The sequence below is a fragment of the Hibiscus syriacus genome, unplaced genomic scaffold (genome assembly GCF_006381635.1).
Source record: "Hibiscus syriacus cultivar Baekdansim isolate YM2019G1 unplaced genomic scaffold, ASM638163v2 tig00112124_pilon, whole genome shotgun sequence".
Classification (NCBI taxonomy): Eukaryota; Viridiplantae; Streptophyta; class Magnoliopsida; order Malvales; family Malvaceae; genus Hibiscus; species Hibiscus syriacus.
The window spans coordinates 86,414-114,129 of NW_024063258.1; the positions used below are offsets into that span (position 1 = coordinate 86,414).

Genomic DNA, 27,716 nt, shown 5'->3' on the forward strand with positions numbered 1-27,716 from the left:
CCAACACACCCAACTGCCTAGAATGGAACTCCAAACGTCTGTCCCAAGATATCACATTGATCGAATGGTGATTATTATATATAAAATTTGTTTGAAATTTCACGAGTTTTGAATTAACGGTTTATTTCGTTTTAAAGTGATTTAGATAAAAACTGAAAGAGTGGTAGGAGAGAGTGAGACGAGTTCATCGCTATCTTGAGTGTTCGTATAAGATGTCAGAAAATAATAATTGCAACGTCGGTATGACACTAGGACGAAATTATAAAACTTCCAGTTTTGAAGGAAGAAGATAAAATAAAAAGGAAGATGACATAAATAAGAAATGAATATCATGTCGATAAAAAGTAGTCAACATCAACACATGTGACAATCATATCTATATTACCCTTCTATTTATATTTTAGCATCCAAGCGATCAAAATAAGAATAAAGTAACAATTTGATGAGTAAAATGTGGTTTTTAAAATTTTAATGATTAAAATAAAAAGAATGAAAAGTAGAAGGATGAAATTTCATAATATACTTTAATTTTATATATAATCAAAATTTATATAATTAACCGGACGGATCATATTCGACAAAAAGAAAGAGCTATGTAGTATAAATACATTGCTTCCCCTTCCATGCCTCCTTATGCTCGAGTCTCCTCTAATGGACTCCATTTAATATACTTTCCATCCCTCTTTTCTGGGTTCTCTCTTAATTTTTTTTTTAAAATCATTTTTTAAGAAACTTCTGTAATTTGCAGGGGTTTAATTTCTGCTGTTTCACAATTAGCTTGCTTCGTCACTGTTAGCATTCTAGAAGTAGTGTTTAATCTTTTTCTATTTGATTTTGGTATTTAAATTGTATTTTGATTGCTTTCAATGGCGAAGGGCCGACGGTTGACCACCAGCAGAAGCGAACGGTTTCTAGGAAGTTACAGTTACGGACACGGTCAAACTTACACTATCGCCGGCGATTCGGAGCTTCGAGAGGAAGATGTTTGGTCGATGGCCGATAACGGCACCGACCGTGACGACCACTCCGATAGTAACGAGATCAGGAACTACGAGACGAGAGGTGGCCGCCGCCGTATCCCCCGAGGTGGTGATGGTGATGGTCATGTGGGTGGGCTTTCTTTGGCCTTCGAGGATTCTTCTTCGACGAAACGTGGGATCGTGCACCAGTACCGTACCGGCCACGACACCATGGCGCGGGAGGCCGAAGCGCCACGTGGACGAAAATTGGCCACGTCGGCGCCTTTGAACGTTCCTGACTGGAGTAAGATTTACAGGGCCGACTCGCTGGAGTCGATGCATGACTCGGACGATGATGGTGGTGAGTCGGATATGATGCCCCCACATGAGTACCTGGCGCGTGAGTACGCTCGGAGTAAGAAATCGGGTGGGGCTTCGGTCTGTGAAGGCGTGGGTCGAACCCTTAAGGGGCGAGACATGAGACGAGTCAGGGATGCAGTATGGAGCCAAACCGGGTTCTATGGTTAATGTTAAATCAATCTGTTTAACCAACCAACCCCCCCCCCCCCAAGAAAACATATTAATTATTATATATATATATATATAAAAACTTGAGCAATGATTCGGCTGAGTCAACTCAGTAGCGAGTGAGCTCAAGCAAGCAGGATTTTGAATGAGGGGACCTAAAACAATTATGTTCTTAAATTGAGATTATAAATTAAAGTGTATTTCCATCTTATATTCGCATTTAATGGGCCATTATGATGTTACAATCACTCCAGCAAATAAATCAGTGTGTCGGATCAAATCTTTGAACCAAAAAGAAGTTGTAACATTCTTTATACTAATAAATACATAAAATAAATAACATGTAGTCATCAACCAAAGATTCTAACAATTCTCTTTGGGAAAAAAATATTTTAATGGTGGATACGATTATAGTTTGAGTGATAAAATTGTAATTATATTCGAATCACATTTTCTTTCTTAAATTTTTAAATTTTTGATACGAGTTTATTAAAAATGTTGGTGTGATATTTAAGAAATCGAAACACTAAATTGTTTAAATTGACGTGTAGATGAAAAATGAGAGAAGGGGGTGGTCCAAAGTCCCAACCAAGGCAAGAATTGCTTTTGATGGAAGGTGATGGGAGGAGGAAGAATGGGGTCAAGGCTTGTATTTGTATTTTACCCAAACTTGTCATGTTGGGGCTTTACCATTTTGCAAGAAGATGACTCCAAAATCCCCTCTATTTCTTTACGACCATTCAATCCCTTTTATATTCCATGCATTAACAATACATTATTATATGGTTATTAGTCGGTGTATAGATTTTTATATATTTCTCGTTATTAGGGTGTTTATAAGTCGGCTTGAGTCTAGTTTTTGATCTACTCAAACTCGATCTGCACATTACCCCTCTCCATTTATCACCTGGTTTAACTTAATTACAAGAAGGTTCTATCTTACACAAAATTAATTTAATTTTGAGGTAAAAACATACACTATATTTGACCCGATATCCTTAAATATATTTTAAAAAAATATTATATTATTATCTGGTCGAGTCATATTTTTTTACCGTACAATAAAATTTGACCTCATCCTTCAAAAATTGATATGAATCCATTTTTTTTTAAATTTAATCTTTTTAAATTAAGTCGTTTCGTCAAATTCAAATAAAATGCTCATCCTTAAACATCATCGCATAAACTTTGATAACATATAAATAATATATCGTGAATACATCAAATTTATAGATACACACACTTTGAGGACCCATGGTTTTGACAGCATTGGTCATTGATTAAAGTTCATTTGTTCCTAGATTCTTAATTGTATGATCCATCCATTGAAATAGTGACTTTTAAAAGAACAAAAATTCAAAAGATGAACCATGTCTTTGTCTATTGTCCAATTCCATTCTCATTTTTAATATCTTTTATCACTGCATTTTTTGATCGGTTATTAAAATTTCCCCCTTTTTATATGTTTTTAGTATAAAAAGATATTTATACTTCTTATTTGGAAAGTTGCGTTGTCAAAGATAGCACATTGAAAAGGAAATATTTGCAAGAATAAGAATCTGGGCTTGCAACTTATGGGTTCATTTCATTCAGCTAATGGGCTCACACGTATCCATAACAATCAGGGAAAAGTATATATTTAGTTGGGTCAAGTTTTTAACTTATCTAAACTCGATTCAAGTGTTATACTCTACACCCGTCATTCGACATGACTCGAGTTTAACAAGATTTTATCCGATTTGATTTTTGAGGTGAAAATCTACATTTGATCCGATCTGACACATATAATTCTTATTCTTACTAGATAAAATAGGAATTTAATTGAAAAAATAAAAAAAAATATTATGTAACTATTTCTAAATATATAAGAGATAATTATACTATTATCTTGAGTTGGTTTAGGTCATAAATTTTTACCCCAAATTTAAACTTACTCGAACCTGAATTTTTTTACACTATAAACAAAGCGGACCACTTCCGCACAAGTTCTTGGTATGTATTCTCTTTAGTTATTGGTTATAGTTCCTAGAGGTAACTTGTTGGTTATAAGTCTGACTTCGCTACGAATTTTGTTGTTTGTCAATTGATTAAGATAGGTTTTAATTATCATCCGGTTTATGTTAGTCTTCTTCTTCTTTTTTAAATTATGTTAATCTTCTTCAGTTCTTCTGATGTGTTTGATTAACATATAATACTGGTATGGTCAGAGCATCCTTGGATGAGAATACGTGGAGAAGCATCAGACAAGCCGATAGACAGTGCTGTTCTCTCCAAATTGAAGCAGTTCAGAGCAATGAATAAGCTGAAGACGCTCGCATTGAAGGCACGGTATCAAAACTGCATTCAAAAAGTTTGTGATAAAGTACAGTTAAAATTGTAAAATACGTGTGCTACGCATGTTGGCCTTTCTTGTTTGATAACACTCTAAGCACGACAATTTATGCAGTACGCTTGTATTCTTACCACAGATATCCTGAAATTCTTTATAACTGTGAGTTTTCCTTCGTTTTGACATCATTTAATAGTGTTGGTTTATCCAAAATACCCTATAGGTTACCGCAGAAAATCTATCTGAAGAAGAGATTAAAGGTCTTAAAGCGATGTTCAAAAACATGGATACAGACAAGAGCAGCACAATCACCTATGAAGAACTGAAGGCAGGTTTGGCTCGTCTTGGATCAAAGCTCTCTGAAGCTGAAGTCAAGCAATTAATGGAAGCCGTAAGTAAACTGTTACGACTGGTTGATTTGTTTATAGTTGGTTATTGCTTCCTTCACTCAAATGGCCTCCTTGGAATTACATTCCAGGCTGATGCGGATGGAAATGGAACGATAGACTATATTGAGTTTATCTCCGCTACAATGAATAGATACAGACTCGAAAGAGATGAACACCTGTACAAAGCATTCCAGTATTTTGATAAAGATAACAGCGGGTGAGTTCTGACATTTCCTGTTTCCATTACTCCAGCTGCATCCTTTTACTGATTATGCTAAACTATCCGCATTCGACAGTGAACTGATAAATTCTACTTTTCTGCTAAAGAATTTATGGAACTTTTTCTTGTTAAATGTTGAAAATATGTATGCAAGCACTACCCGTGATCCTGTAATTACCCCGGACAAATTCATAGACTGCGGTTTGTTTGATATAACTTCATCTCGATGTATATTATTCTCCGCAGGTACATTACAAAGGATGAACCAGAGACTGCTATGAAAGGGTACGGAATAGGCGATGAAGCCAGCATCGGGGCAGTAATCTCTGAAGTTGATACCGATAATGTATGTTTGCAAATCCAATGAGACTTCTTATAAGGTTATTATTTTATCCGTACTGAGGTTATTTGAATTCAACAGGAAGGGAAAATTAACTACGAGGAGTTCTGCACGATGATGAGAAGTGGAGCACACCAAACTGGAAAGCTTTTCTAGATCCCATTAACGGTCCCATTACCTTTCATCACAACAACCGAGTTATGGAAGACTGAACCGATCTAACAGTGTCAGCAAGAGTAGAGCAATCACAGCAGAAGGTATGGGTTGGATAGAGACTCATAGTCCTGTATAAGTTTCTTGAGGCCCATGGCTAATAGCCATATCTTGCTTCTAAAAAGGGTACTTTGAGGGTGTAAATTAGAATTGATTCAAGTTGCAGTATTGCTTGTGTATATTTTCTGAATAAATTATCTATCTGTTCCAAGTTCTTTCCTTGATTTTTGAATTTTTAAGGCGTTCTTTTCCCTCGTTACTCTTTGCATAATCTCTCAAAATTGCTGCAGTCTTGCATGATTTGGTGGTTTCATTGAATGGGGCTGAGTTTATGTGTGGCTTGGAGCCATCCCATCCGTATTCCATAAACTATCATTCAAATCATGATGCTGTGAATGGAGTAAACTAGATTAAAACGATCACTCTCGTAATAGACCTAAAACACGATCATAAAACACATGGTATCTAAAGATGAAATATCTTAAAATACCATAAGAGGGCAACATTATGAAACACGCTTCACTTGACAAAAACAAATTGCATCTTACACCTCAATTCCACTTGCAATTTCTTTAGCAACAAAGTTAAATATTTTACCATTAAAGGTGTTTTCATCATTGTAATAGAACTCCTCTCTCCTTAAGCACCGGATTTCTTTACTACTCATAACCCTAAGAAGAATATGTCTCAACAAAGTTAAATATTTTACCATTAAAGGTGTGTTTCAATAAAATTTACCTTCAAGTATCTTATCTTAATTAAAACTAAATGAGAATAACAAATCTTTTGATTTTTAAAATCAATAAAAATTTTATAAAACTAAACCAAAAGTCACCATTTCCGTACTTTACCCAGATAAAACGAGGCCACGGAATGAATACATAATGCGAGGAAACGGCGTCGTCTTTTCTTGTATCTTCCTTAGGCTGAGAGAGTTGCACATGCTTCTGCCGTTTCGCGCCCTACATTCCCAAATTCCCCCACAAGCCGAAGCTGGTACGACCACGATTCTCCTCTTTCCTTTTACATTATTTTGAATACTTTCGTTTTTAATTTCCGTGTTTTAAAGTATTTCAGTTGAATATTTATCTGTTTTCAATATTCTAAACCAATTAATTTTATCTAATTCTCTCTGGACCCACGTTTTTTTTTACAATGCAGCGGAATTAGGATTTAAAAATTAATAAATTTAATCTTTACCCATTAAATATATGGGTCAAATCTTTCACTTTGTTGATTTTCGCGTTTGCGATCATATAATTTGATTAATGCTATTTGCAATCAGTTTAATTTAGTTGTTCTCTTCTTCCGCGTGCTGATTCAAATATTTGATCTGGGATTAATTGTTCTGTATAAATATATCATCTTTTTTAGTCTAGGTTTGGATGTAATTATTCATTGCTGTTTTGTTCAGTTCTGTGCTTTCGGTGTGGTGAAATTCATTCAAAATGGCTTCATATGAGAATGTGCAAACTAGTGAAGTTGAGAGTCAAGGTCAGCTAAATGTTCCTGTTGTGAGAAGTGGTCACTCAAAATCTGATGATGGTGTGGAGGAAGCGGAGGATGGTGAGGATGAGGAAAAAGATGTGGATTTCAATCCCTTTTTGAAGGAAACACCTTCTCTGGAGGCTTCTTCTAGTTTGTGCTCTGAAGTCGAGGGTTTGGATGGTGATACAGTTGATAGTAGAGTAAATACTCGTGTTACCACAGATGTTAATTCGTCAAAGGTTAATACTAAGTTGCAAAACTCTGATGCTGGAGAATCTGAGCACTGCGACGAGGAAATTGTGATGCAAAGTACTGCCTCCCGTGAATTGGAAAGAGGAGAGGAACGTCAGTTGAGCAGTAGTGTAAAGAAAAGTACGGCTGGAGACTCAAGTAGTGCTACACATTCCCAGAAGACACTGATGCATTTGAATGATGATGAAGATGATGCTATCTGCAGGCGTACTAGGGCTCGTTATTCACTTGACGGCTTCACTCTTGATGAACTTGAGGCCTTTCTTCAGGAAACAGATGATGAGGATGATGTTCAGAATGTTGATGATGAAGAGGAGTATAGGAAATTTCTTGCAGCTGTATTGCAAGGTGGGGATGGTGGTCACCTGTAAACTCAGGAAAACGAAAATGTCGATGATGAAGATGAGGAAAATGATGCCGATTTTGAAGTAGAACTTGAGGAGGCACTTGAGAGTGATTACAAGGAAGCTACACAGGAGAAGACACGGGCAGAGGAAAATCAAAGAGCTGGAAAACGGCCAGAAACAAGGCAAAATAGACGTCAAAAAGCCTCAGCTCAGTATGAAAAAAAGCTTTCGGAGCAGTCTAAGAGACCATTGTGCCCCCTCTTACCAATTTTGCCTAATGGACCGATTACACCCACACCTACTCTTAATGGGAAAGCTTGGATGCCTGAGGCTTATAAGAGGTCTGTATCCTCTGCAGCAGAAGATTGTTTCATCAATGGGTTCACTCCATATCAGATAGGCCAGTTGCATTGCTTGATACATTAGCATGTGCAGATTCTTATTCAAATATTTTCTCTTTGTGTGCTTGACCGTTCCCGGCAGCACATTGCATCTCAAATATAGGGACTGATTCTTGAGATGCTTCAAAAATGAGATGAAGCTATAGGTTGTAAAAGAAAACCATATCCTGATACTTGCTTCAAGGCTCCACATGCGTCTTCATCAGTACGAAATGAGGTCCCACACAGAACTCCCCTAAAACATCTACATTTAATGCTAATGGAGTCTGCTCTTCCACAGATACACAGATGCTTGATGCTCATAGTATTTCTAGTCCTGGAAGAAGATATGATGGAAGATACATGGATGATGTATATTCTGGTATGCTTAAATTTATTCCCCCCCCCCCTTTTGTTCTGCTTGCTATGCATATCAATGGGTTTTGACAATTTACAATTATTTGACAGCTGTCCAAGAGCATCAGCAACGTCAATTGGAGAGTGGTTGTACTACACAATATGAAAAGGAACCTCTGTTCCCTCTTCCTTGTTCTCCATCCATGAGGGAAGCAAATAATGAAACATCAAGAAGCAGTGCTCTACGGGCTGGCTGTATAGTGCCATCATCATCCTGTCAGCCGCCAGCTAAGAAGTCATTGGCTGCTACACTTGTTGAGAAAACAAAAATGCAGTCAGTTGCCTTTGTCCCCAAGGAAATAGCAAAGTTAGCACAGAGATTTTTTCCGTTGTTCAATCCACCATTATTTCCATATAGCCACCTCCTGTTGCAGTTGCAAATCGGGTTCTTTTCACTGATGCAGAGGATGAGTGAGTTGCATGCTTCCCTGTTCTTTTGTTGTTTGATTGTCTTGACTCTTTGTTAAGCATTCATGCTAATGAAACTTAAACATATATTTAAACAAAGAGAAACAAAGCTTGTGAAGGGACGTTATTTTTTATATTTGAGATTTTTATGCAGATTATTGGCTTTGGGTTTGATGGAATACAATACAGATTGGAAAGCAATTCAGCAACGGTTTCTTCCTTGCAAATCAATGCATCAGGTAACTTATATCCTCATCTTTATCTGCAACACTATCCAAGTATTCTTGGTAATCGGACACTAAGATCCTATTTCATTTTTGCATTTACTTTCTTCAGATTTTTGTTAGGCAAAAAAATCGATGCTCACCTAAAGCGCCAGAGAATCCCATAAAGGTATCTGCCCATATTTTGCAAATCAACGATGGACATATCTACCTTTTGATATCTATTTTAGTTAGGTTTTATCTTTTCATTCATCAATTGATTGTATAAATTAATTATGGTGCCTCTCAGCCTTCACTTTTTCTGTATCGGCTTGCTTATATTCCAATTAAGCAACATGATTCTCAAATATTTTAATTTTCATATTTTATTATAAAATTGGACCTCAACGAATTTGGGTAGCATTTTTTCTGCTCCATAGAGCTTCATGTTTGTTTTGATGGTTGAAAGAACTTTATGGTATTGGAATTGTAATTTTTAATGGTTAGAAATTAACCATAGTGGGTGTCCAAAGAGGTGGTCTTTGGATTAAGTTGTTCTACTTGAAAAGTTACATCCTAGGAGTTAACTTGCATTATAGCTACTTGATTGCTGACCTCTTTACTATTTTTTTGCAAGATTTTATATAAAAGAAACATTTTAGTACTTTGTGCGGGCAGTCCGGAGAATGAAAACATGTGTTGACTGCAGAAGAGATACAAGGTATTCATGAGGTAATCTCTTAATTGTTGTGTACTATTTAGGACTTGTAATTCCAAGTATGATTTCAACATTTGCAGGGGCTCAAGGTTTTCAAACTTGACTGGATGTCTGTCTGGAAATTTATAGTCCCACACAGGGATCCATCCTTGCTTCCCTGGCAGTGGCGCAAAGCCCTTGGAACTCAAGAAGTCTTATAAACAAGATGCCGCCAAAAAAGAGAAGCGGTGAATATATGAATCAGAAAGAAGAAAGCGTAAAGCTGCCAATTCAAGTAATTGGCAACATGCATTTGGTAAAGAGGTTTGTTACCAATTTGAAGTTGGAAGCACGTATTCCCATTTTCTTCTCATTTTCACCTGTTATTGCGTTCACTGTGTATGACCTCTGAAACATTAATGATTAATCTGATATCTGAATATTTTATAAGTAGTAGTACCAATGCATTTATGTCCATTAAAACTTGATCTTCAAATTTGCTGATCTCTTTGTTGCTTGGCTAAAGCTTGATCTTTATTCATCTAATTGAGTGTATCACATTTTGCAGATTAGGATAACACTTTCAGAACATAAAGCAAAGATTCTAAAATGTTCAGAAAATTGTAATTAAAAATTGACCTGCATTTTGCTATCTGTGTTCTTGCAGTGTTCTTGTTTCTAGTTCATTTATTAACTTTGTAAACCATATAGTTTGAGTCAGCTTGGATCTGTGATACTTGGGGGAGTGTTCTTTTATGAGATGATTAACTTGCTTTCCTTGACTGTAGGACTGTCAATATACTGGTGTAGAGAATTGCAGTGGAGATGGTCGCATAGATAATGCAGAGGAGTCTTATGTTCATGAGGGATTTTTAGCTGATTGGAGGCCAGGTATTACCAAGGTCTTCTCATCTGAAAGTCGTTCGATCATTGGAGACAAGAACCCGCCTAATGATATGCCTACAGAAGAGGGTGCAAATGTCAGAGAACAACCCAATAACTATAGGTCTGCATTCACTCGGCCATTGACTGGCCTAAATCAGGGATCTCAGCATGCATTGAATCATTCCCAGCATCCTTACAACTTTCCTCACTGTGCATCTAATGCATTGCGACCAACCAACAGTGTTCCTAGTATGATATCAAATACCTCCAAAACTCAGCTACATTTACGGCCATATCGATCTTGCAAATTCAACAATCTACGATTAGTGAAACTGGCACCAGATTTGCCCCTAGTGAATCTACCGCCATCTGTTCGTGTAATCCCAGAATCGGCCCTTAAATTCAATCAATGTGGAGCATACACCAAGGTTTCTGAAACTGGAGCTGGTGGTGTTGATGTTGGAATAGGAAATATAGTTTCTCCATTTTCAGGTTTGGCAAGTCATTGGTGAATAGAAGTGATAAAAGCAATCCAACAAGCGAGAATGTCACAAATTCATACTCAGAAGAATCAAGGGTTGTCAAGGACAAAAGTGTTGCAGAAGAAAAAAGTACTCGCACGGATCTTCAGATGCATCCATTGCTATTCCAGACCCCTGAAGATGGACAACTGCCATATTATCCAATGAATTGTGGAGCTGGTACATCCAGTTCTTTCAGTTTGTTCCCCGGGAACCAGCCCCAACTAAACCTAAGTCTCTTTTACAATTCACAGCAAGCTAACAGCGCTGATGATAATTTGATCAAATCTTTGAGAATGAAGGAATCTGTTTCAGCATCTTATGGAATTGATTTCCACCCACTCCTGCAAAGAACTGATGAAACAAATAGTGAACTAGTGACTGCATGCTCCATTGCATCAATATCTACTGGTTTGGATGGCAGATCTGCTACACCCACTCCTTTGGATGCTGTCCAGATGAGGCCAGTGGTTCATTGCAGCCCATTTGTTACCAGGTATAGACCCTCTAGTCCAATTGAGAAAGCTAACGAACTAGACTTGGAGATCCATCTTAGTTCTGCAAAAGAAAATGCAGCATTAAGTAGGGGTGTGACTGCACATCCTACAAACTCATCAGTTAGGTTACTAAATTCTCAAAATGCAACAGAAACACCCGACGTTTTCCATTCATCAGGCAACAACTTTGTTTTAGGTGGCTGTTCTTCAACTGTATCAACCAAAATCTTTGGCAGGTACATTGATGATGCAAGTAACCAGTCTCATCCAGAGATTGTGATGGAACAGGAAGAGTTAAGCGACTCTGATGAAGAGTTTGAAGAAAATGTAGAGTTTGGTGTGAAGAAATGGCTGATTCTGAAGGAGAAGGTTCAGGCTGCGAGCAAGTTTCCGAGATGCAAGATAAGGTCTCTCTCCTCTCTCTTGTTATCCCGGTCTTTTCCCATTGCAACATGAGCATGCTTTCATAACGTTTGTGCTGTTCTCTGACCCTTGTATCTCAATTCCTACTTTATTGCTTTAGGATGCTCAATGTTCCATGACACGGGAAATTGTGACAGATGAAGATTGTAATGATCAACGATGGGAATTAAGTATCCACGGCACCACGGAAAACAATGTTTGTGGTCCTGAAAGGGAAACCCCCCGTCTTTCTTGAAGATGGGTTTGACAGGTCCAAAGAAGGATAAAAGCAGTTCCTGGTTGAGCTTAGACGCACCTGAATCAAACCCTACTTCACATGCAAAACCTAAGAATGAAGCGAGTACAATCAGCAAATGCCCTCCTACTCAAACTTCAGCTTCACATCGTCTCAACAGACCTTCAAAGCAGGCAACACCAAGCACAAGAAAAGTCGCACCTCAGGAGCATGCCGTAGATATGGCAGAACAACTCAGCTTGGGTCCTTTAACAGTGCCGACATTAAGGAAACCTAGAAAACGCACTCGGCGGACTAATAAAACTGCAACTGATGGTACGAGTTTAGGGAATCAAAAAATGATACTAAAGACATTGGTTAATTAAACTCTCATTGCCAGCAACGGCGACGGTGATTGAGTTGCTTATTCCCAGGGTGCTGCCAACCCAATTATAAACTGAGAAAGGCGTGTCTCATCAAAAAGAGAAAGATGATCGATCCGTAAAGAGAGCCCTCAACAAATCTCCTAGCTGTCGATATCCGGTTTAATTTTCCCCAAGTCCTTGCATTCTTCAGACTTTTGAAGTTTAACCTCGCTTATAATTTTCAAAATGCTCATATAATAGTTACAAACATGTTTTCTTTTTGATTAATCTGTAAAAGGTAGTATATGTTTGAAGATAATTTTAAACCATTAGACATTGAACATTTATACAATTGGTATTCCTAGTGCTCAAACTTGAGATCTCAAGAAATAACAACACTTTTTTTATCACAGAGATCGTTTGAATTGTATAAGCTACAAACATGTTTAAATTTTGACTATTGTATTTTAAGGACTTGATTAACATGATATTAATATTTATCGATGGTCTGAATATAATATGGTGATGGACGATAATTCATTTTCTTTGATTTGGATGAAAAAATTTAAGAGAATAATTAAAAACAACGATGAGAGTGGAAAGAAAGAGAGATTGGTTGAGGAATATCTGCTAACAACAAGAAGACCTGATATCTTTCATTTTATGTTGTTTAGAGTAACATTACTAGTATCGATTAACTAACACAATGGACGATTCGAGGTCATCATTTAGTCTATTCTCCTATAAATTTAATAGTGAATTACCAACAATCAGTTGGTCTAGTGGGATGAGACACTAGGTCTCTTAAGTAAGGTTAAGGGTTCGAATCCTGACGTTTGCGAATAAAGCAAACTGGGTCTCTGGAGAACTCTAGAGAAGTCTAGAATTCTTTAGAAGCTTGTGAAAGAGTGTAGAATCCTTTGAAATATTCTGGAGATGTGTGAAACCTTATGGAAGAGTATGGAAGAATATGGAAGGGAGTGGAAGAGTGTAGAGCTTCTTAGAGTGTGTAGAGCATTCTAGATAATTAATCTTCACCTTTGCATGTAAGTAATCTCCATCATTGATTGTGGAGGTGGGGGTAGTATAAATAGGGGTGAGAGACTTCATTCCTAACCAGCCTCTTTGAGAGAGAAGAGTTATGAACACATCCTTATAATCATACTATTCTTTTGTATAGTGGAAGAATCTTTAAATTGAAGAATTATACTCTTGTGCTCTCTTTACAATACTTAATCTCTAAGTATCTATCTTAATTTCACGCAACAAATACCAATAATTAATTAAAAAAAATAGAAATTTGTCGTGTGATTATTAATTGTTGTAATATACATTAACTGTTAGATCAAACACGTGTTATAATTCTACAATATATAATCATATCTCCCAAAGGCATCTAAAATCATTTGACCACCTCAGCGTTCACGTCGAAATTATTTCTTTCTTTTATTAAAAAAAGTATTATTACTTCAATGACTATTTTAAAAATAAACAAATAAAAATTGTGTTGAGATAACTATTATAGCGTATTTAGGGACTTGATTTCTGAAGCAGAAAATCTCGTAAATAATCTCAGCAGAACATAAATTACCATATGCTAAATAATTTTTTTTGGTAAACTAGACCATTAATCACTGAAATTTTAGTGTTAAAATTGAAACCTTTTCTGGTTCAATGACTAAAACAAGACATTTACTGAAATTTACTGACTAATGATATATTTAACCTTAACTTTTTTAACAAACAAACAAAATTGGAAATCTTTGCATAATTTTCTTTAGCTTCATCATTTTTTCTGTGAATTTGCATTTGTATGTAAAATTAAAAAATAAAAGAAAAAACTAAATTGTTGGTCTTATAAACTTTTTTAATAGTTTGAGTGATTATAAGGTAGTATCTGTTGATAATCTTTCTTAATTATTAACAACTCACATACACCATGAGAAATGTATGCTTGAATCCAAGACCTCAAGGAATAATAACACTCCCTTTTACCATTAAAATTATGGATGATACTTTTATAATATTATTACTAAATCAAAATATTATTGTTAGTCGATGTTATTAATATTATCATCAATTTTGCTTCTTAATAACACTAAAATGTAAGAGTTCAAATTATGTCAAATTAAAGTTGATGTTCGAATTAGTCCAAATTAATGTATAAGTATTAAATTTTAAATTTCAACATGATATAGGGACTAAAAATAGAATCAGACCATTATAAACTAGACAACAGCCCAATTTTGGACTCACAGTCACAGTTTTCATATGAACCCTCTCTGCCAAACAGGTAACTCGTGATTTGACGTGTCGAATTCATGGTTGATTTCTACGGTTCTTCTTCCTCTCAAGCCCACAACAACTAGCAGCCGCTAGAAGAAAAAACTTCCTTTCTCACTGTCACAATCTTCATTCTTCACAGATATTTTCATGATAATCCTATACATGATCAGTTGTCGGGGTTTGTTTTCCTGCCGCGAAACCTCGGAGAATTAACCACAAATCATACGTCCTATTGCCATCATTAGGTTTCTGAAATAGAAGTAAATGCCTGTTATCATCAGAAAGACACATACAGTTTCTGTTTGATTTAAATTCTGGGTTTTTGTGAGATATCAAGTGAGTTCATTAATGAATTATGGATCAATAAATAAAGTGTAGTCTAATAGATTTTATGTGAACTCTCACGTTACTGCAAACATTCTCTTTCTGTTCTGATAACTCAGCAATGGAGTTGAGTTTGCAATTACGGAGACTTCCGAGTTATAAAGTTGTGTTGCCTCAGACCAGTGGCTGTTTCAAGATCAAGCCTTTTATGGGTTCTAGACAGGTATTTTTGTGCGTATTTTTGAATGATCAGTGTTGTTTTTTAATTTTTCCATTTCTTTTAGCTGATTATATCTTTGTTCCTGTAAAAATCTCATTTTTTATGATTTAGAATAGAATTGTATTGTGATCTTGTTGGCCTTGAATGCTTGTTCTGATTTTGATTTAATGGTTGCAGTTTATCCCATGGCAGTGCCGAGCCAACGGTCTTTCAGCTAGAATTACTGCTAGTGCATCTGGTCTGTTGTTGCTAACTGATGTGCTTTGGTTTTAGTTTAATAATGTTTTTTATATTGAACCGTTAGTTGCAAATTTGAGTTTGTCTTTAGATTCTTCAAAGAGGAGACCGAGAAAATCGTCTAACTCGGGCTCTAAAGGTCCAGCTCCGAAGGGTTCCAACCCGAAATCGCAAGGAGAATCGATCATGCAGAAGAGAAAGCCAAAGATAAATGGTGACAAAGAGGAGTCTAGCGTGCCCGTGTCGGCCGAGTCTGCAGAGTCTAACAATGTTGAAGTTGAATCCAAGGTTGCTCTTGAGGATGAATCGAGCACCCCGAAGAGGAAGCCAAAGATTAATTGTTACAAAGAGGATTCACTGATCGAGTCTGCAGAGCCTAACAACATTGAAATTGAATCAATGGTTGCTCTTGAGGAGGGATCGATCACTGAAGTTTATCAGAAGAGTACGGTCGATGAAGGTCAAGAGGAGGCAAAAGAGGAATTACCATCAGTGGGAAAAGAGTTAGATGCCGATATCAACAACTCCAAAGTGGTAAACGGAACTATACAGTTGGATGTTGCCATAAGCAACCTTGATGTGGTAAATGGAAGTGTAGGCAACCTGAATGTGGTAAATGGAAGTGCAAGTAAGATTCTTGAAGATGTTGCTGAGTTAGAAAAGAAAGAAATAGCTTCGGAAAACGGAGTGAGTATACCAATCGATGTCATCTCTGAAGAGAAGCAAACTGATGACAATGGTGCTGTGAAGATTGAAAGTGATGAGACTAATGAAGAAAGAGTTGAAGATAATTCTCTACAATTGAAGTTGGAGATGGAAGCAAATTTGTGTAAGCAGGAAATCGAGGGGCTTGCAGAGGAAAAAGTCTCGAGTGGAGACAGACTTTTTGTTTATCCTCAAATTCTAAAACCTGGTGAGGACATAGAAGTGTTCTTTAATAGGAGCTTCTCCCCTCTGAAAGATGAACCGGATGTTCTAATTGAGGGATCCTTCAATCACTGGAGATGGAGATCGTTCACTACACGGTTGAATAAGAGCCATCTCAGAGGGGATTGGTGGTCTTGTGTGATTTCTGTACCTAAGGAAGCTTACAAAATGGATTTTGTGTTCTGTAATGGGAAGAACACTTACGATAATAACGGTAAAAATGACTTTTGTATACCTGTCGAGGGTGGAATGGATGAGATTGCATTTGAAGATTTCTTGGTTGAGGAGAATCGAAGGAAACAAGAGCAACTCGAGGAAGAGAAGACTGAAAAGCAAAGGCAGGAAGAAGAGAAAAGAAGAGTAGAAATAGGTAAAAGAAGAATAGAAGTAGAGAAGGCAGCAAGTGAAGAAGATAGATCACAAGCAAGAACAGAGACTGAAAAGAAACGAGAAATATTGCAACAATTGATGAAAAATGAAGCTCGATCGATTGATAATATTTTTTTCATTGAGCCAAATGAATTCAAAGGGGCTGACAATGTCAAGATACACTATAGAAGAAGTTCAGGCCCTCTTGCTCATGCCAATGAGCTTTGGATTCATGGCGGGCATAATAATTGGAATGATGGATTAACAATTGCTGAAAAGCTTGTCAGATCAGAGAAAGAGGGCGATGACTGGTGGTACGCAGAAGGTACGTTTAACCATATATTTTCCATTGAATTTGTGCTGGTATGGTATGATTCAAAATCTTCATCATCCTCAATATGTGCTCTTACTTTATTTTGTTGCATCCAATGACATAGAGGAGTCTTATAATGTTTAATGCTTCTATCTTGGGGCTCTTTAATGTAATTGTTCGGGTCATCTGATTGAACATTCTTCGTTGTTGATTGAGATAATACTTTATAAGTAGAGGAACAGTTCTGTGGCATGTCATGATATGATTGAGGTGCAATTTTTCCACAGTTGTTATACCTGATCAAGCACTTGTGTTGGATTGGGTCTTCGCTGATGGACCGCCTGCGGCTGCGACTATCTATGATAACAATAAACGTCAAGACTTCCATGCTACTGTCCCGAAAGCCGTTTCTGAAGAGAGGTACTGGGTTGAGGAAGAACAGCGGATATTCAGGAAGCTTCAAAAGGAGAGGAAACTAAGGGAGGAGACCATTCGAGCTAAGGTCAATTTCCATGAAACTATATTATTGTGTTCCAGACTTCCCATGGAATAGACTATAAGAAAGTTTAATCGTTAATTTATCCGACTTTTCTGATTTGTTTATCTTATTCTTCAATTGTCATAGGCCGAGAAAACAGAAAAAATGAAAGCTAAATTGAAGGAAAGAACTTTGAAGAGATTTTTGCTTTCTCAGAAGAATGTAGTTTATACTGAACCTCTCGATGTTCAAGCAGGAAGGACGGTGACGGTTTTCTATAATCCTGCTGATACTGTTCTTGATGGAAAACCTGAAGTATGGTTCAGATGTTCATTTAATCGTTGGATTCACAATATGGGTTCATTGCCGCCTCAAAGAATGTTTCCTGCAGATAACGGTTCTCATTTAAAAGCCACTGGTAAACTGAGTCAACCTTCTCGGGTTTTTAATTTATATGGAATCTGTTTTGCTTTAACATGGGGAACATAGCTTTTCTTTATCTCCTCCTCTACAGGTAACTATTTCTAATTATATGTCTGAGTGTGATGCATATATGATCGATCCATTGTTGCTTTATAGCATCTTGTTAAGTGACATGCGGTGTTCTTTTCGTATTAATGTTGCATTCTTGATGTGCCTGCAATTTATAGATTTCCTCTACTTTTGAATGCAAAGACTGACTTACTTTTATGTGTCTTTGCAGTCAAGGTTCCGATAGATGCATATAGGATGGACTTTGTTTTCTCCGAGAGGGAAGACGGTGGAATTTTTGACAACAAAGGCCGTATGGATTATCATTTACCTGTTTTTGGAGGAACTGTGAAAGAGCCACCACTGCACGTTGTGCATATTGCTGTTGAGATGGCGCCCATTGCTAAGGTGCCTTTTCGAGCCAGATAGACATATTCCTCTCTTGATCTGATATAAGTCATATAATCAATTTCTGTAGAGTACTAATTTTTCTTCATATGTGTATGAAAAACACCAGATATTTTTCAGTCTGCATATTTTTTCTCAGCTGCTTCCATTTTATAACTTTGCAGGTTGGAGGCCTCGGTGACGTTGTTACTAGTCTGTCCCGTGCTGTTCAAGATCTGAACCACAAAGTGCACATCATTTTACCGAAGTTTGACTGCTTGAACCTTAACCATGTAAGGTTGCTGTCACTTTAGCCCGATATTTCAGCTTCTTTGTCTTCACCAGAGATTTTTTCTCAATTTCCTTTACTATATAGACTCTTTTGATTTTCGTTCTTGCGTACTAGACATCTTTCCTGAGCTTGTATGTGGTGTTAACTATTGCATGAGGTGGCTGAAGTACAATTTTCTTTTAATATCAGGGCAACATTGTTGCAGAAACCTTATCTCATAATCTGCTTCGTACAGTGATTCATTCATATCTTAGCAGTTGAGAATGGGAAAACTGAAAATCATTCATATCCGTCAAATGGATTTTTATGATGTAGGTGACAGACTTGCATCACCAAAGAAGCTATTCTTGGGGTGGCACTGAAATTAAAGTTTGGTTCGGTGAAGTCAAAGGCCTTTCGGTTTACTTTCTGGAGCCACTAAATGGGTGGGTAATTTTTGTAATCCTGGTGCACCTTGCAGAATCAAAATGTTTCATTGTGTTAAACAAATTATAATCTTAAGATTCCTATCCTGCACTGTTGCCTGCAGATTCTTCTCGAAAGGGTGTGTTTATGGTTGTGGAAACGATGCACAGAGGTTTGGCTTCTTTTGCCACGCCGCCCTCGAGTTTCTACAACAAGGTGAAATTCACCCAGTGAGTTCACCATTCATCCTAAAGATCTTGCTTTAATATTTAAACGCACCATGCATGGGATCTCGATTTTTCTGTTTGGATCTTTAGGCCTTACAAGTCATTAAGTGCGCTTAACCCTTGGCAGGATATCATTCATGGCCATGATTGGTCAAGTGCCCCAGTTGCTTGGCTGTTTAAGGACCATTATATGCATTATGGTCTTTGCAAATCTCGGGTTGTCTTCACCATACATAACCTCGAATTCGGAGCGCACTTCATCGCAAAAGCTATGGCATATGCAGACAAAGCTACAACCGTATGTACCTACAATTTTTGCTTCTTGAATATTTTATGTCTTCCAGAAGCATACAAGTATACATATTGTTTTAAATATAGTGTATTTATGATGAATTACACATTATTTTTGCTCATTTGAATACGAGATAATATGACGTCTTTTATCCTTCAGAGTTACTATGACAGTGTCCGAGTTGTTATTCATATGATGCAGGTTTCACACTCATATGCGAAGGAAATTGCCGGAAATCCTGCGATTTCTCCTCATTTCCACAAGTTCCATGGAATATTAAATGGAATCGACTTAGATATTTGGGATCCCTATAACGATGAGTTCATTCCTGTAAGTAGAAAGACTATTCAATAAATTTTGTATCAATGAGCTTTTCCTTGATCCATAGAAGATAGAACGAGCGTTTTCGCATTATTGTTCAAGCTTTTCTCCTGTTTTTCCCATGATTGTTCTTGATTTTTTATGCCTTTTCATTCCAGATGTCTTACACTTCGGAAAATGTTGTTGAAGGAAAACGAGCTGCTAAGGAAGCCTTACAGCAGAGGCTTGGTTTGGAAAAATCTGATCTTCCTTTGGTTGGAATTATTACTCGTTTAACTCATCAGAAAGGAATCCATCTTATGAAGCATGCGATTTCGCGCACCTTAGAACGCAACGGACAGGTTACCTCTCCCCTTCCCCCTGCATGAGCTCATATAGAATCATACACTATGAGGTTTATAAGAGTCCGGACTTCCTCTGTAGCGATGTTAATTTGATTAACATGCGCCACCGGTTCTTGCAATTTTACAGTACTGCAGGACTTTTACTTAGACCGATTCTTTTTCCTTCCGCTATTAACACAACGTTCGATATGTTTGGAATGATTGTATAGACAACTTATGGGAATCTCCTTGGTTGTGTATTTCTTCTACTTAATGCATCTTCATAAGCAAATGGTGGAACTTTTGCTTCTGCAACAGGTTGTACTGCTTGGCTCAGCTCCGGATCCTAGCATCCAAAATGATTTTGTAAATTTGGCCAACAAGCTACATTCATCTCATGGGGATCGTGCTCGCCTTCAATTGACTTATGATGAACCACTTTCTCACTTGGTGTGCACTCTTAAAGTCTGTTTTTATGTATTATTATTCCCTCGATGAGTGTGGTTTATTTTGATTGTTCGTGTGATTCTTTTTTACAGATATATGCCGGTTCTGATTTCATTCTGGTCCCATCAATTTTCGAACCTTGTGGACTGACTCAACTGACGGCTATGAGATATGGTTCTATACCGGTTGTTCGTAAAACAGGAGGTACATTCTTGTCTTAAGCCTGTAATTTTGATGTCTTTATTCTTCTGTCTTGATTATCAAGTCCTGTCGATACAATAATGATATCTTCTTGCGATACTTACATGTACACAGGCACTATGAATGACTTTTCGGTTTCCATTGAATTTATCGAGCTTCTGTTCTTAGAATCTCTCAAAAGTATACTGACATTTTGTTTTGATTTACTTTTTCTGTAAGGGCTCTACGACACTGTATTCGATGTCGATAACGATAAAGCTAGAGCAGAAGCACACGGTCTTGAAACCAATGGATTCACCTTTGACAGAGCTGATTGTGGTGGAGTTGACTATGCCCTTAATAGGTGAGTTCATTTTTTGGCACCCAAGTTAGTAAAAAACCCGTTTGTTCGTTCATTATCAATTAGTTTAAAGTTTCCATTTCTCTGTTATTGTTCTACAATATGTTTTAATCTGCAAATACTGCTATGAATTTGAGTTGAATCCATTGTTCATCGGTGTTCTAGGGCAATCATGGCTTGGTACAATGATCGGGATTGGTTCAACTCATTATGCACGAGGGTGATGGAGCAAGACTGGTCGTGGAACCGGCCTGCACTCGACTATATCGAGCTTTACCATGCAGCTAAGAAACACTAGAAGGAAAGAAGCGGGTTAATTGAAAAAGATACAACAGTTCAACAGCCCATTTTGTTAGCTTGTACATGGTTCCGTTCCGTGATAATTATCTTTTAGACTCTGCTCGGTAAATAAAGCCAAGTTGTATCATTCTTGAGACCAACCTTTTTTTTTTCTCGAACTGTTATTGATTCACGCGAATGGGGGGCATTCGAGATTGTTTGAGGAAGGTATTGAATTTGAATTTTGTGAATAGAAAAAACAGTTTTAAAAGAGTTTTATCATCGATTTAAAGATTCGAATGGACTCAACTACGATTATGATTGAGAGCTCTGAATCATGTATATATATGCCATAGTCAAGCTACATGCTGCAAGCTTCATACACATATGCCAGCGTAATCATATAATATCATCTCCATATATGTGTCTATATATATATATATATGTACATGAACAGCTATTTTTAATTGTACGATTCAAATGTAGAAAACTCTAAATAACATTCAAAATCTGATCAAAAGAGAGGAATAAGTCATTTTTATATATGGAAGAAAGGGTCCAACAATTTATTGCAGATAACAGCTCTAGACTTGAGTATGCTTTGAGAAGCATAGAGCCAAAGAGGGACGTACCTTGAAAACCAATTGAAAGCAAAGTTGAAACCATGAGCAATTGTGCGTGATATTGGCACGGCTCAATCAAATAACAAAACTCTAATTCTTAGAGCCAAGTTCTCCGATTGAACCGTACCAATATCTCGATTTTGGATATGTATTTTCACTATGCTTTCTTTATGGTCTCTCGCTCGCCTTCTTCCTAGAGAAAGAAGTAGAACAAAATAATAAGTCTAAGGGTTCATATGAATGAGCAAAAATATATATTTACCTTCAATCTTCAACTGATCATGGAAGATGATGAACAAGTAACTCAATAAAAAGACAGAGGAAAAACAGCTTCTAGGGTATGTAAGAGAAGAAACATTAATAGAGGCTGTTCTTTCAGACATGGAGATTCTCATGTATTAAATGAATGAGAGAGAAAGATGGAAGTGGCCATGAAAATGGCGTGGTAAGCATTTAACAAGGGCACCAACCCAAGAACAAAAAAGAGGCTGAGTATATTAAATATAAAAGTCTTCTCTAGAGAGACATTTGAAAGAACCCTTGAGCTTTCAATTCTGTATTTATGATGAGGTCGAAGAGGGCATGGCAATGGTGTGGTGCCACCTCCAGCATTATTTGAATTTCAGGAAAAAAAGCTTCAAAAACAGAGTCCAATTTAATTTCATCAGCTAATAACTAAAATCCATCTAATAAAACATAACATTAAACCTCTTAAATAAAATTAGATACTTAAATCTTAATATTATAAATTAAAAAGACAAAATTAAAAGAATTATCTTTGTAATAAACCTCTATAAAATCTACTAATGAGTAGGAAGCATAATATTTACAATTAATGGTACAAATAATGACTACATCCATGTGATATCCTAAATGTTGCTATCAGATTTAGAGATTGTGGTCCTATGTTTGATCTTGATCAAGAATAGATATTTGACATGAATCCGATTCGGTTTGACTTGATATTGTCAAAGTTTTTTTTTTTTTGAAAAATTGAATTCGAGATGAATGAAGTCAAATCAGATAAGATTTAGATTTATGGTGAAAAAATGTTTGTTTCGATATGAGATTAATAATATAATTAACCTTTATATTTTGAAAGATAATTGCTAAAACACCTCTCTCTTTATATTTTTTTTCAGTTGGGTCTCTGTTTTACCTAATAAGAAGTGGGTAGTTATATGAAAGTTACTAAATGAATCTTTATTGGTGGAGACTATGAATGACACGGTGAATTGGATCCGTCAAATAATTTCTCGTTAGTTAGGGTGTCGTTGAAGCCATTAACTCAGAATTAATTTTAGCCTGTCAAGTAATCACGTGGTTAAAGTCACCGTAGCTCCGAGTAAAGAGGATTTAGTAAGCAATTAGCAAGAAACAAATGACCTAGAAACCATGCATTGAGTAGACGAGATTCTTGTCCTTGCAACGAAGATATTCGGTATTGGTGTTGTTTGTCGTGATCATTTCGATGCTTTAGTTGATCGAATAATCTATTCGTACTGCATGCTTTACGATCAAGGATCGGGTTGATCGTAAGTCATTTTCAAATTTGATTGTCACGCATGATCTTCTTACTCGAACATTTTAACCGATAAAAACAGGAACTGAGTGGCATCTGAGAAAGAAGATGGGGTAAGGCACAAAGTAAATGAAGATTGAGCCATGGGGCCTTAAAAGTTTAATACATTGTCTCCAAGAATGCTCTGATCATTTTACTGACAAACCCCATGTTCCACCATGGTGAATGTATGCTTGAAGCATGTTCCGCTAATAAAAGCAGTGCCGGTTAACAAAGAAACAAATACTAATCCAAGTGGCCAAAAAGAAAAGATCTGATATACTTTGAGTTCCATCTACTTTCTGATTCTTGAAAATATGCTCATCAGTTTGCTTTCATGTCTAAGATACATATATATATATATGAAATGTTTATCGATGTTTGTTAGTTCATTCAAAAGGTTAGGAGCTTGATGTTTTTCAAGTAATGTCTTAAGTTCGAATCTAGTAAATAGAAGGGTCCGACGGCAAATATAATGTATATAATGTTGCACTTTGCAGAATCACAAAGAAAATATAGAATAAAAAGCCTACCTATCCTTCATCATCATTATCACCAGATAAACCATAAGTCCTTAACACAGTAGCAGTCTATATAGCTTAGTAGTGTGTACTTCTACCTTATTGTTACTTGAACATTACTGCATATATTTATGAACGAAGTCATTACACGACAAAAGAGAGGAAAATTCAATACTCAATTGCCATACTTCTGCCAACATAGGAACATAAAAACGCACCTCCTCAATACGTAAAATCTCGACCTTTGCTCCTTCCTTATGGTTGAACACTTGTTCTTGAAACTCGAGCACGTTCCATGATCATCATCCTCACAACGCCCTTTTCTTCGACATCACCTACTGTCGACGATGATGATGATGGCGCCGAGCGGCATTAACCCATGTTTTGTTGTTGCATAAAGACTGGTTGCTGTGGACAATGGGACAGAGAATGGTAAATGAGAGTGAGATATTACTTGCAGAAGGGGTCTTAGATGGATTACTAAGCCTAATGGACCATGAGTACTAAATGCATGCTCTATATGTATATTGTCATATACAAGAGAGACGAAAAATATTCACAATCCGAAAAGGATTAAAATATAAATTGAACCTAATTTAAAATTATTCAAAATCGAAATTAATCTAAGGTTTACAATGACTCGACAAAACTAAAAACTTTACAATGACTAGTAAGTAAGCCCATGCAGATTGTAAGCCTACCCCATTTGTTGTTCATGACAGCCCATTTGAGCCCAAACTTCAATTAAAGAGCCTAAACAGGCTTCGTTTCTTAAACTTACACGTTCTAAGGAGGCCCGCATTAGATATACCTTGTAAGCAGGGAAAGGGCAAATAAATAGGGGAAATGTGTAAGCTTTCTGGTTCCGTGTTTCGCCTCAAATTGAAGTAAACCCTTGAAAGGATTTCTTATAAAAATTCTGTATTTTCTTATAAATTTCTTTGCTTGCAATTCTCTCCAGCGATCATCAATCAATTGGATTCTTTTTTTTGGATTGAGACCCTAATTTCTTTAAGCTTTTCCCTTGTCATTTCTTGTTGGGTGTGTTTTCTGGAAGTTATTTTCAACAAACTTCTTTTATTTTTACCTTTTTATTTCTTTTCTGAGAGTTATGTTTCATTGTTTCGAATTCGCAGGTGATATAATCAGGTCTTGAATTTTGCAATGGCGAAAAGTTCCTTCAAGCTTGAACATCCTTTGGGTTAGTTCGTCGATCCCCTAATCTTTTTCTGTATTTTTTTTCTGCTTGACTGAATTGCTGTTCGATTTGATTTGGGCTTTTTTGTTTTATCTTTTTGGTTTGAAATTTTGATCTTTCTTTAAAAAATTATTAGTGATTCTTATTCTTAATCTGTTTCCTTGGTGTGGAATATCGTGTGGGAATTCTAGAAAATTGGTAACATTGGATCAATTTGTAGGTAAATTGATTGTATTGCTTTCGAACTGAATGAATCTTTCTTGGTCGTGTTCTTGAGATGTTCATCGTTTTTATATATAGATAACCCTATAAATTAGCTTGTATAGATTGTCCTATATTATTCCAATTCTCATTCCGCATGTGTTTTGTTGTTGGCCCTACTGCTTCTATTCTTTGATTGGATTAATCGAATACAATTTTGTTAATACTCAGACTCAGTCCTATATTGAAAATTTCTTATTCTCAGAAAGGAGGCAAGCTGAAGCCGGTCGCATCAGGGAAAAGTATCCGGACAGAATTCCTGTAAGAATATTTAAGTCACCATCTTACTTTTTCTGTTGAAAACCTTTTTATGGTGTATTAGTCTCTGAATATTCTTTGATGCTAATGGGCAACCGTGCAGGTTATTGTGGAGAAGGCTGAACAAAGTGACATTCCCGATATCGATAAAAAGAAGTTAGTAGCATTTCCCCTTGCTTATATTAAAGTTTAACTTGTTGTAACTTGTATTACGACTCAAATCACACTTTTCCAGAAGTTATTTAATTTACTTGTCGACATGTTGATGAAGTCTTTGACTATGATGCTTTGGAAGAAGATAGGTCTGATATTCTTGTTATTTAATATGTAACTTACCAAATGCACTTTTAATATTCTTCTCTGGTTACGGCTTCAGGTATCTTGTTCCTGCTGATTTGACCGTGGGGCAATTTGTTTACGTTGTCCGTAAACGGATTAAGCTTAGTGCTGAGAAAGCTATATTTGTCTTTGTGAGGAACACTCTCCCGCCTACTGGTGTGTTAACATGTTATAGCTTCGAGTATCACAACTTATATCACATATTTCTGATCTATTTGTGAGGCTTATCTCATTTTTTATTTGTCACTGCAGCTGCATTGATGTCTGCGATTTACGAGGAAAACAAGGACGAAGATGGTTTTCTTTATATGACTTACAGTGGAGAAAACACATTTGGTTCCCCTTTGCTTTGAGCATAATGCTATTATGCACTGCAATCTTATAATGTATATAGCCTAAATGAAAAAGGTGTAAATTCTGTATGGTGTCTACTTGAGCCAATGTTCTGCCCTTGACAATTACAGTTGTTTAACTGTCTGAACTTGGATCTTTATTTTCTATAAATTGAATGTCTGAAACCAACTTTGATTTCCAATTGTCTTATATGGTTTTAATTAAGATATTTTGATTGATGAAAGTATTGTCCAGCCATTTTCATGAGTAGAGAGTTCAGTGATTAGGGGTGAACAAAAGGATAGATTTAATCTTGGGTTATGTCGAGTTTGGTCGAAACGGTTAGTATGGTTGAGGTTTGAAATTTGAGTAAATTGTCAGTAGGGTAATACCGAACCTTACCTTGGGGGGATTTCTTGCTGTCATTCTCTTTCTTGGCAGTAGCATCCTCATCTTCCATGGCACCGACATCTCCGGCACCCCATTTATCAGTAATGGTAGGTGTAATTGATAACACTACCTGCTTCCATTGAGGTGTTGATATCAATTTTTTAGGTAAAGTACATCGAAGGACATTGAACTATATTAAGATGATTGTTTGGATCACTAAGCTTTTAAGAGATAAAACGATCATTAAACTTTTGAGTTGGTCTTCTCTCTTAGTTTTTCTCCCCTGGTTTTCCTGCGGATGCTACAATAAAAAAACGTGGGTATTGAATTTTGAAATGATTCAAGGCTGCTAACTTAACTAGGAAGGTCACAATGGTCAAAGACTCGTATGTTTGAATTTTCAACTTTACTTGTTGACCACGTATCAAAGCACCCCACAGCATTCTTGCCAGGAAAGCACCAAAGAAAAAAACTGAAAGCAACTTCATCAGTCCAGGATTCATGTATTTCTCTGGTTCCTCGCAATCCACCGCCCTGCTTATATATAAGACACCACCAGCAAAATGATTGCCAACAACACAGCAAAAAATCCTCTACACAAGCAAAGGACCGATCCTCTCAGATTCCTGCAAGCTAAACCCTAAGTTGCCATGGCTCTCTTAACGAGTTTTCTCACTTGTTTCTCCGGTTCTAACAAGGTAGCAGCTTCCAAGGGAGACGACAGTCCACCATCATCGACCAAAGTTAAAGCTGGCAGTGACGGAAAATCAAAGAAGAAAAGCCCTCCCATTCCCATGAGTTACTTCCCTGTCGGCTCAAATTTCTCTCGTCTGTGAATGTATCATTCAAACATGCTTCGGTTGCCCTTGCATGCATGGCCACGTTTTCACTGTATTCTATCTACAATTTTTTTTATAAATTTATTTTCATGTTAGGGAAGTATAAGAGAGAAACAAGTTGGACTTGAGCAGGATGTTATTTTGTAATTAATTGAAATTCCTTTCGTACCATATTATTA

At 36.7% G+C, this 27,716-nt stretch overlaps 5 protein-coding genes and 1 pseudogene across 7 annotated transcripts; all 6 read left to right on the forward strand.

The window, feature by feature from the left end:
• Positions 1-637: 637 nt before the first annotated feature.
• On the forward strand, positions 638-22,477 carry LOC120174828. 3 transcript variants are annotated; one of them, XM_039181567.1, is made up of 5 exons: positions 638-711; positions 752-771; positions 856-1,501; positions 4,070-4,076; positions 22,464-22,477. In XM_039181567.1, exon 3 carries the CDS (start codon positions 867-869, stop codon positions 1,485-1,487), a length of 621 nt encoding a protein of 206 aa, XP_039037498.1. In that variant the 5' UTR covers positions 638-711; positions 752-771; positions 856-866; the 3' UTR covers positions 1,488-1,501; positions 4,070-4,076; positions 22,464-22,477. The 3 variants fall into 3 exon arrangements, with proteins under 3 accessions (XP_039037498.1, XP_039037500.1, XP_039037501.1); XM_039181569.1 differs by lacking the exons at positions 4,070-4,076; positions 22,464-22,477 and adding exons at positions 4,195-4,204; positions 13,911-13,923; XM_039181570.1 differs by lacking the exons at positions 4,070-4,076; positions 22,464-22,477 and having other exon boundaries at positions 856-1,703.
• Positions 2,046-4,921, forward strand: LOC120174802 (calcium-dependent protein kinase 15-like). The gene is made up of 7 exons (XM_039181544.1): positions 2,046-2,136; positions 3,510-3,518; positions 3,695-3,837; positions 4,040-4,207; positions 4,295-4,422; positions 4,672-4,771; positions 4,847-4,921. The coding sequence occupies exons 1-7, from the start codon at positions 2,046-2,048 to the stop codon at positions 4,919-4,921; spliced, it is 714 nt and encodes a 237-aa protein (XP_039037475.1).
• On the forward strand, positions 6,184-8,839 carry LOC120174803 (annotated as a pseudogene).
• Positions 9,276-11,914, forward strand: LOC120174827. The gene is made up of 3 exons (XM_039181566.1): positions 9,276-9,494; positions 9,959-11,480; positions 11,597-11,914. Exons 2-3 carry the CDS (start codon positions 10,687-10,689, stop codon positions 11,613-11,615), a joined length of 813 nt encoding a protein of 270 aa, XP_039037497.1. The 5' UTR covers positions 9,276-9,494; positions 9,959-10,686; the 3' UTR covers positions 11,616-11,914.
• On the forward strand, positions 14,416-21,457 carry LOC120174826 (starch synthase 3, chloroplastic/amyloplastic-like). The gene is made up of 17 exons (XM_039181565.1): positions 14,416-14,697; positions 14,805-14,908; positions 15,083-15,143; positions 15,234-16,763; positions 17,039-17,253; positions 17,377-17,647; positions 17,933-18,108; positions 18,273-18,380; positions 18,695-18,804; positions 18,909-19,014; positions 19,139-19,309; positions 19,505-19,633; positions 19,783-19,965; positions 20,266-20,397; positions 20,487-20,598; positions 20,815-20,938; positions 21,101-21,457. The coding sequence occupies exons 2-17, from the start codon at positions 14,807-14,809 to the stop codon at positions 21,231-21,233; spliced, it is 3,663 nt and encodes a 1,220-aa protein (XP_039037496.1). The 5' UTR covers positions 14,416-14,697; positions 14,805-14,806; the 3' UTR covers positions 21,234-21,457.
• Positions 22,478-24,805: 2,328 nt separating the features above from the next.
• LOC120174830 (autophagy-related protein 8C-like) lies at positions 24,806-26,510 on the forward strand. Its single transcript, XM_039181573.1, has 6 exons — positions 24,806-24,960; positions 25,056-25,120; positions 25,584-25,639; positions 25,740-25,792; positions 26,013-26,131; positions 26,228-26,510. Exons 2-6 carry the CDS (start codon positions 25,084-25,086, stop codon positions 26,326-26,328), a joined length of 366 nt encoding a protein of 121 aa, XP_039037504.1. The 5' UTR covers positions 24,806-24,960; positions 25,056-25,083; the 3' UTR covers positions 26,329-26,510.
• Positions 26,511-27,716: the final 1,206 nt, after the last annotated feature.